This window comes from Gorilla gorilla, chromosome 17 (genome assembly GCF_029281585.2).
Source record: "Gorilla gorilla gorilla isolate KB3781 chromosome 17, NHGRI_mGorGor1-v2.1_pri, whole genome shotgun sequence".
Lineage (NCBI taxonomy): Eukaryota > Metazoa > Chordata > Mammalia > Primates > Hominidae > Gorilla > Gorilla gorilla.
In genome coordinates, this window is record NC_073241.2 from 66,442,046 (window position 1) to 66,451,636 (window position 9,591).

Here is a 9,591-nt window from a genome sequence, read left to right on the forward strand (position 1 = left end):
TGCCCTTAACATTTTTTGCTTCATTTCAACCTTGGTGAATCTGACAATTATGTGTCTTGGGGTTGCTCTTCTCAAGGAGTATCTTTGTGGTGTTCTCTGTATTTCCTGAATTTGAATGTTGGCCTGCCTTGCTAGATTGGGGAAATTCACCTGCATAATATCCTGAAGAGTGTTTTCCAGCTTGGTTCCATTCTCCCTGTCACTTTCAGGTACACCAATCAAACGTAGATTTGGTCTTTTCACATAGTCTCATATTTCTTGGAGGCTTTGTTCGTTTCTTTTTACTCTTTTTTCTCTAAACTTCTCGCTTCATTTCATTTGTTATAGCCACAGGTGTTAGAGAAAATGCCACACTTTGAGACAAATTAAGAGTCCTTTATTTAAGCCGGCGGCCAAAGAGATGGCTAACGCTCAAAATTCTCTTGGCCCCGATGAAGGGGCTTAACTTTTATACCTAGGTTTAGGAAGGGGAGGGGGACTTAAATGCAATAACTCTACAGAAGTATAAACATGCAAGAATCAAAAGAAGCAAATGGTTACAGAGAAATGAACAATTTAAAAGACAAATGGTTACAAAAAGAGCAAGGGTACCAGGTGCAAGGCTCTAAATCCTTCCTTATAGTTAGATATAAATGCTATGCCGGACAGGAACTCAAGGCTTTGTGTTGTTATCTCTTTGAGCAAAACCCTGGGAACTTCATACATTGTTTGCTCCAGTATCTTATCAGTTAATTGGGCTCCTTTGAAATGCTGAGGATCTGCTTACACAGGTTAACTCCTTAAGGAAGGGGGTTGGGTAAGGAGCCCTTAATGTCTTGTAAATCAAGAGGTCAAATGGAGTTTGTCCGGCTTTCCCAGCCAGGGAGAGTGTATTCATATGGGAAACATGGCTGGCAATTAAGGAGACAAAAAAAGGAAAATTTAAAGTAGTGAGCTAGAGTAAAAAACAAGGTTAGGTGTTACACATTCATTTGATCTTCAGTCACTGATACCCTTTCTTCCACTCGATGGAATCAGCTTCTGAAGTTTGTGCATGCGTCACATAGTTCTCCTGCCATGGTTTTCAGCTCCATCAGGTCATTTAAGGTCTTCTCTACACTGTTTATTCTAGTTAGCCATTCGTCTAATCTTTTTTCAAGGTTTTTAGCTTCCTTGCGATGGGTTCATACATCCTCCCTTAGCTTGGAGAAGTTTGTTATTATCAACCTTCTGAAGCCTACTTCTGTCAACTTGTCAAAGTTATTCTCTGTCCAGCTTTGTTCCATTGCTGGCAAGGAGCTGTGATCCTTTGGAGAAGAGGCACTCTGGTTTTTAGAATTGTCAGCTTTTCTGCTCTGGTTTCTCCCCATCTTTGTGGTTTTATCTACCTTTGATCTCTGATGATGGTGACCTACAGATGGGGTTTTGGTGTTGATGTCCTTTTTGTTGATGTTGATGCTATTCCTTTCTGTTTGTTAGTTTTCCTTCTAACAGTCAGGTCTCTCAGCTGCAGGTCTGTTAGAGTTTGCTGGAGGTCCACTCCAGACCCTGTTTGCCTGGGTGTCACCAGCAGATGGCTGCTGAACCGCAAATATTGCAGAACTGCAATACTGCTGCCTGATCCTTCCTCTGGAAGCTTCATCTCAAGGGGCACCCAGCTGTATGAGGTGTCAGTCGGCCCCTACTGGGAGGTGTCTCCCAGTTAGGCTACACAGGGGTCGGGGACCCACTTGAGGCTGTCTGTCCGTTCTCAGAGGTCAAACACCATACTGGGAAAACCACTGCTCTCTTCAGAGCTGTCAGGGATGTTTAAGTCTGCAGAAGTTCCTGCTGCCTTCTGTTCAGCTCTGCCCTTCCCTCAGAGGTGGAGTCTACAGAGGCAGGCAGGCCTCATTGACCTGCAGTGGGCTCCACCCAGTTTGAGCTTCCCGGCTGCTTTGTTTACCTACTGAAGCCTCAGCAATGGCAGATGCCCCTACCCCTGCCAGGCTGCTGTCTCGCGGGTCGATCTCAGACTGCTGCACTAACAGTGAGCAAGGCTCCGTGGGCATGGGACCTACTGAGCCAGGTGTGGTTTATAATCTTCTGGTGTGCCGTTTGCTAAGACTGTTGGAAAAGCGCAGTGTTTGGGTGGCAGTGTCCCTATTTTCCAGGTACTGTCTGTCATGGCTTCCCTTGGCTAGGAAAGGGAAGTCCCCCGACCCCTTGCGCTTCCTGGGTGAGGTGATGCTTCGGCTTGCCTTCTGTGGGCTGCACCGACTGTCCATCCAGTCCCAATGAGATGAACCAGGTACCTCAGCTGGAAATGCAGAAATCACCCATCTTCTTTGTCGATCACACTGGGAGCTGCAGACTGGTGCTGTTCCTATTCAGCCATCTTGGAACTGTATCCCCCAATTTTTTCTAATTTTTAATTTTGAGGAGGATCTTTCTGTTGATGCAACTGACAGTGGAGCTGCTAAGAGTATTTTGTAGGCTGTGCCAACATTTGCATAGATTTCTAATAAAGTATTTCCAAATATGAATTTTAGTTTATATAGAGGTGATTATTCTTGGGGATCAGATTTTCTAAAAAGATTTAACTCTTCATACACATTAGTTTCATACATGTTGGAATTTAATTTTAAATGCAAATCTCTATGATATCATTTTAATGTTTTCTCTAGCATGTTCTGTAACATATAAAGATCATATAAGAAACCAAAAATCACTTAATGATTTGTCTATAATTCACAGTGCTTGTTTATGCTTTCTATAGCAGCATCTTCAGTTACAAAGAAAAATTAAATTTAAAAATTGTATTCCTCATTAATAATTGGTTCATTAGAAATTGCATATGAGAATAGTGGGTTTTTTCCTATCAAATGCAACAATCTTTAATTTTTATTTCCAAACCTGTGGATATTCGCTTTGCAGTGTTGTAGCAGTTTTTAAAACCAGAGATTCTAAACTCTTTGAAGGCTTCTAATATATCTCTGATATGCTTCATTGTAATGTCCACGTGTATGTTTTTATTTTCTAATAATTTACTGGCATTTGTAGCCTTAATCTTAGCAGTTCCTATCCCAGTTCTCAGGCCAGAAAGATGACATTTTTGCCACAGGGATGGGCTTGGGAAACAGACAACCCAGCCTGTCACCACTGCTGCTTCTGCCATTGTCACCACCATTAATTTGGAGCTAGGTTCTGGCCCCAGCTATCCCCTTAGGGCCCTATGTGGTACTCCAAACTGTTTTTGTTTGTTTGTTTGGTTGGTTGGTTGGTTTTTTGTTTGTTTGTTTGGTTGCTCTATTGCCCAGGCTGGAGTGCAGTGGCACGATCTCAGCTCACTGCAGCCTCCACTTTCCAGGTTCAAGCGATTCTCCTGCCTCAGCCTCCTGAGTAGCTGGGGCTACAGGCACACGCCACCATGCCCGCCTAATTTTTGTATTTTTAGTAGAGACAGAGTTTCACCATGTTGTCCAGGCTGGTCTTGAACTCCTGACCTCAAGTGATCCACCCACCTCGGCCTCCCAAAGTGCTGGGATTACAGGCATGAACCACCTCACCCGGCCTCCAGAATGTTTTTTTACCTCTAAGCTGCTCTGCACTTACCCTTTCTGAAAAGAATGCTGGACACAAGGCAGTCTTTCTTTGGAGGGATGTCTTTATAGATTTTGAATCTTTTCCCAAACTTCTAGAAAAAGTGGAAGGGGGTTAACAGGAAGGAACTAACATTTATTCAGTGCCTATTATGTATTCATTTATATCAATGAATTCATTTAATCCTAACTGGAGTTTTGCTAGCCTCTTACACATGAAAAGACTGAACTGAGACACTGAATAACTTCCCCAATATTACACAGCTTGCAAATGGTAGAACAGAGATTTGAACCAAGCGTGTCTGTCTGTGAAGATTTCGACAGGCAGCTTTAGTGTCCTGGATGAGAGTGCTGGAGACAAACCACCTGGGTTCAATTCTAGACTCTGCTGTGTAATTGCTTTCTGTTAGATGAGTTACTTCCCTGAGCTTTAATTTCCGCATGTTTATAATGGAGATGAGAGTAGTATAGTACCTACTTCCTAGGGTTCATTAGAGGATTATAGGAAGGTTAAATATTTGTAGTGTTAGGAACAGTGCCTGACAGTAAGCCTGCAGTAAATGTCACTGTTAATATCATTACTGTTATCATGATTACTCTTCCCACTCTACAATCTCTCTTCATAAGTTATAAAGGAATGTTAGAGGTCAGCAAAAGAGAAGAGCTTATGGACAGGCAGCAGGGCCTAGGTTCTTCAAGTCCTTCTGGTGTTTACCTTCACAAAAATTCCCTTAAGCAGCATCTTACACATGATGTGATCTGTAATCTAATTCTTGCCCTGGACAGCCCATTTCTGCTGGGCTTCTTGGATTCTCATTTTCTAGTAATCTGATCTTTTCCTGTCTGGGTTATATGTCTTACAGGTATGAGACATCTTTGTTGGATTTGGTTCAGTCTCTGAGCCCAAACTCTGCGCCCAAACCTCAGCGCTATCCCCCCAGAGAAGCTGGGGCCTGGAATCATGGTACTTTCCGACTCAGTCCTCTAAAATCAACCCGGAAGAAGATGGGGATGCACAGAACCCCTGAAGAGCTGGACGAGAATCAGATTCTGGAAGATATATTTTTCATTTGACATATTGCAAAATTTTCTTAGGAAATTTGTGGGTTTCCTCACATACTGATCTAGGATTTTAAATTATTTCATCGCAAAGTAATTGTGTCTCTCCTTTCACGGGGACCTGTCTCACTAGCATCCTGTTACATATTGAATATAGAAATCATTCTAACAACCCAGGTTGTTTTCAATCAGACCAGGCATTCGATAACACACTAAGGGGTAGGTATGGAAGATGGTATCTTTTATATGCTAAACAGATTAGAAAATTAACGTAGGATACTTTCTGCGTGGTGGAAACCATTGCATATTCAGCCTCATTTCAAGAGTGTTTCCTTCTCAAACTTCTGCTAGAAAAGGCTGACTCACTTTTATATACAAGAAAAACCTTTCCACTGAAAAATCCCTCTAATTTAAAAGTAACCCCTTTGAAACATAAGCAGTTTCAGAAAGGCAGACTCTCTCATCTTTCTCATCCTGTTCTCTCACTACTACATTTCTGTAAGTGGTCCTTTAATTCTGAAGTTGGAGTTGGTGCCCCTGCCATCACAAACAACACGAGAGCCAATTGTGAGTCAGTCTCAGTAGCCATCAGCCTGGCAGCTGCCCATACCATAACCAAAGAGCTCAATGGGCTGGAGGGTGAGACCCAGCCAATCCTTGGGAGCAAGCAGCACTAAATCACATCAGGGAGTGATTAGCCCTGGGGAAATTCAGTGGAGGCACAAGCCTGAAGCACTCTTCTACCAATGTTTGGGTGACCACCCCTCCAATATCCCAGAATGAATAAGAACAATCTCTAGGTATTTTTATTTACCCAAGTGTTCAGCTTATTCACCCCACCCCCCATCACACGCGCTCCTGTGAACTTCCCATGGTTATGTCTACGGAAAATGCCACTAGAGAGAGAGTGATACAAGCTGCTGCAAGCTGATGGGCTTCCTCTGGCCCTCCCTTTTCCTCCATGAGGATTAAAGGATACGAGCTGACCAGGCCTCACAGGTGCTCTGCTCGTGGCCCCAAAGAACCATCTCTACTTGCCAGAGTATGTTCCACCACCCAAGCAGGGTCTCCCTACTTTTTCTCACTGGGCCTCGTTTTGACCCAGAGAAAGCCTATGGAAGTTATGCAGTGCAGACCTCATCCTGTCTGCTGTCTTTTCTCCCACAGAGCTCTTGAGATGGGTCCTTCAGCTTGCAGTGGTCCCTAGTAGCCTCTCAAGCTAATGGGGATGATGATCCTGGTTTAGCCAGAGTTCAGAACTCTCCAGTCATTGAAAGCAAGGGGAGGGTGTGTTCCCAGATGTGTATTACTTGGGAATTTTATTTGATCTGCAGGGTGTGGCTTTTTTTCTCTCCTTTTTACCAACCCTAACTAAACTGGGAGTAAGACTTAGTCAGTGTTGGTAGACAAAGTCATACCACCCAGGGCAGCCTGCATGCAGCGAGTCTGCGTGGCTTCCCTGAATTACTCTTTTAATTAAAACTAGATTGTTTCAATCTAGAAAAGCCTTGTTGAGCAGCCTCCTTATCCAGATAGATCCAAAGCTCATGTCTCTTCAGGCTGAGCCTGGCGCTGTCACCTCCACCCAGCCTTCTTTCACTTGGGGTTTTTTATTCTTTGGAGTAGAAAAGAATGGAGCCCACCAATATTATATTTTTCTTCTGAAATAAATATAAAGTCAAGACTAACTAGTTATAATCATTCCCTTAAAAAGTTGGAAAATCATTACAGATTAAAATTTCTTTATAAAGTTCACCTCTGAGAGTAACAAAATCAGTTTCATCCCACATCAAAAAGCCTTTGGAGTGTGGAGCTTTCTGTGGTATGGCAGAAATGGGTGGATGGCAAACTAAGAGCCCTCAGCCATTTTTTCAGTTAAAGTTAGGTTGCCAGAACTTTCTTTTCCTTGCCCCCTGTGTCATGACTAGCTTAAGTGTACTTGACTCCCATAGACTACTCCCATGCCCAGTCACCCATTCCAGACTCCAGTGTCCTTAAAACTCTGGAGTGAGAGAATGCCAGAGGATCAAGAAAAGGATCACAGTTTCTTGAAGAAGCTTGTTTGCCTTTAGAAGAATCGTAAACAGAGTCTAAACTAAAGGCTTTTTGGGGGTCACAGCCACAGAGTGGAGTTTTATTGCTTCTTTGCCTCTCCATGAATGGCCAATTTGGAAAAGCAGAGATGGGCTTTCAGCAGAATATCAACCAATACATTTTTCACATGCAAAACTCATCACCAGTTGCCTTTTTCTAACTTAATGGACATTTTGTTGGTGTTGGTGCAAGGGCAATAGGATGTAAATTTGTATATAATCTAATGTCTTCATTATTAATTGAATAGTACATGTTAACATTTTAATCTATTTAAATTTACTTTGAAATATATACATACATATGAATGAAAGGTTGTTACAGAGCCTCAAAGCTGTTGCAGACTATCCCAAGAGAAAGGATCTGGCACAAAGGAATCTGCCTTTCCTCCCTCTCAAGTCTCCCACCCTTGACTGGTTGGGATTTGCTCGTCCAGCCTCTAGACACTTCCCAAAGCAAGACTGGACACATGCCGAGGGCGTTGCGGATAGTGCCTCACCATTGCCCACCCTGCTGCCCAACTCCTGTGAGAGAAAAACCAATCAATGTTTACAAAATGGAAAAGGACACAGCATGTCCTTTGAACTCCCTAAGTAAGGCCCACAGTTCTTGATGTAGAGAACCAAAGTGAATCATAGAAAAGCTTTTGCTAACAGTCCGCTTTCCAGGAGGCAAACTTGTGTTTATCCAAACCTGATCCCCATGATGGGGACTTTTCTAGAGCACCCCAAATGTCATGGGGAGAGAGGGACTCTTTCTGCTCCCTCAGAGCTACTCTTCACTTGTCCCTGCTTCTGGCACCAAGTTCATAATAGAGATCTTCTGGCCAGAGAATCAGGGGAGAGGAGAGGCCTGATGGGGCAGAGCTGGACGAAGTCTGCTAAGAGAGATGGAGGCTGTGGCGGACTCCTTCCAACTCACGATTTATCCTCAGCTCAGAGTGTATTTTGAATATGAGCAAATGTTTATGTACGTATGAGATTTCAAGTTAATAAATCATCTCTATGGCTATTTTCCCCATGTGGGTTTGATATTGAATTGTCCCTTGAACATCCCTCATCAGATCAGTGAGGCATAGCTTGAAAGCAAGTGCAGACCTGCAGGTTATCAAAATGTTATTTTCCTCAGTACTTGTTAAAACAGCAGGAGCCTGTCGTTGACTGAGAGAAAGGAAATGGTTTGTCACATCCCAGTAGGTTTTTCTGCTGTGGCTCCTGCTCACTCACATCACGTGAACACCAAGCCGCCTCTAGATTTTGTGCTTGTTGGAACACAACATTCTGTCTCTCTGCACCTGTAAGTCCCTCCTCTGTGCCTACCCCCATAGCTGCTCAGCAAGGAAGAAGTATCACAGCACTTTAAGACAAGAAAAATGGCCCTGCCTAGTTGCCTTTAGTTGCTGGAAGAATGTATGTGAGGGCTTCAGTGCCTAAAGTGCTCAATTCTGAGATCACACCTGTGGATTCAACTCAGACAGAGACCCTGTCCTGCCCCCTGTTCCCCAACCCAGGCTGGCACCTGCACCTGAATACGGAGACTTCGCACCTGCCCCTCAGAGGCACAGGTAGCAGGAACAGAATCATTACTCAAACAGCTCCCAAACTGAAAATGAAAATTGCTCATGGACTACTGGTAACACCATTTGGGTGTTTAGGAATCTGGAGACCCAGTCTGGGAATCAAGGGACTTCAATCAAGTGTAAGATCCCCCCTAATTTGAAAAAAATACGCTGTGAATAGCCCAGACTTTCAGCTAACTTTATCATCCCTTCTTTCCACCACTGTGGTTCTCCCTTTCCTTTTACAACAAGACTTCTAAAGGGAGCAGTCTTGGATTCATTGCCCCTTAACACCTCACAAACTGGCTTTCACCCAAGCCCAGTTTAAAGAGAGACGAGTCAAAGTCAAGTTTTCACTCTTGACTTTTCAGCACTCCTGGCCAATCAGCAACGAAAGCCCTTTTAAAATTTTTTTTTTGGTAATAGCTTTATGAGAGACTACTCAAATACTGTACAGTCTACCTATTTAAAGTGTACAGTTCAGTAGTCTTTAGTATATTCACAGAGTTGCCTCCATCACCACAATCAATTTTAGAACATTTTCATCACTCCGAAAAGAAACCCATACCCTTTAGCAGTCACCCTCCATACTGCCAGCCCTAGCCTACCATTAATTGACTTGCTATCTCTATACATTTGCATATCTGGACATGTCATGTTAATGAAATCATATTCTATGTGGTCTTCTGTAACTGGCTTTCACAGCATAATGTTTTCAAGGTTCATTTATGCTGTCACATATACATGGTTCCTTTTGATTGCCAAATAATACTGTATCATATGAATATATGACATTTTTGTTTATCCATTCATCAGTTGATGGACATTTGGGTTGTTCCCTTTTTTTTTTTTTTTGTTATTATGAAGAATGCTGCCATGAAGATCCATGCAAAACATTTTTTTTTTTTTTTGACAGAGTTTCGTTCTTGTTGCCTAGGCTGGAGTGCAATGGCGCAATCTCAGCTCACTGCAACCTCCGCCTCCCGGGTTCAAGCAATTCTTCTGCCTCAGCCTCCCCAGTAGCTGGTATTACAGGCATTCGCCACCACGCCCAACTAATTTTGTATTTTTAGTAAAGACGGGGTTTCCCCATGTTGGTCAGGCTGGTCTTGAACTCCCGACCTCAGGTGATCCGCCTGCCTCGGCCTCTCAAAGTGCTGGGATTACAGGTGTGAGCCACCGCGCCCAGGCCCATGCAAAACTTTTTGTATGAACACTCCCTTAAACCAAAGCCTAATCCAGAGCAAAGCCCTGACTCTTTTCAATTCTCTGAAGGCTGAGAGAGATGAAGTTGTAGATGAAAAGCTTGCAGCTAGCAGAGGC

General features: G+C 43.3%; 1 protein-coding gene across 4 annotated transcripts in view; it reads left to right on the forward strand.

Annotated features, from left to right (window-relative positions):
- The window catches only part of KIAA1328 (KIAA1328 ortholog), a 403,426-nt gene extending 395,696 nt beyond the window's left edge, over positions 1 to 7,730 (forward strand). For all 4 annotated transcript variants that reach the window (XM_019013838.4, XM_019013839.4, XM_063699151.1 and 1 more), the window contains one exon: positions 4,424 to 7,730. In XM_019013838.4, coding sequence (XP_018869383.3) covers positions 4,424 to 4,634 — 211 coding nt within the window. In that variant the 3' untranslated portion in view covers positions 4,635 to 7,730. The remainder of the gene's footprint in view (positions 1 to 4,423) is intronic.
- The last annotated feature ends 1,861 nt before the right edge of the window (positions 7,731 to 9,591 follow it).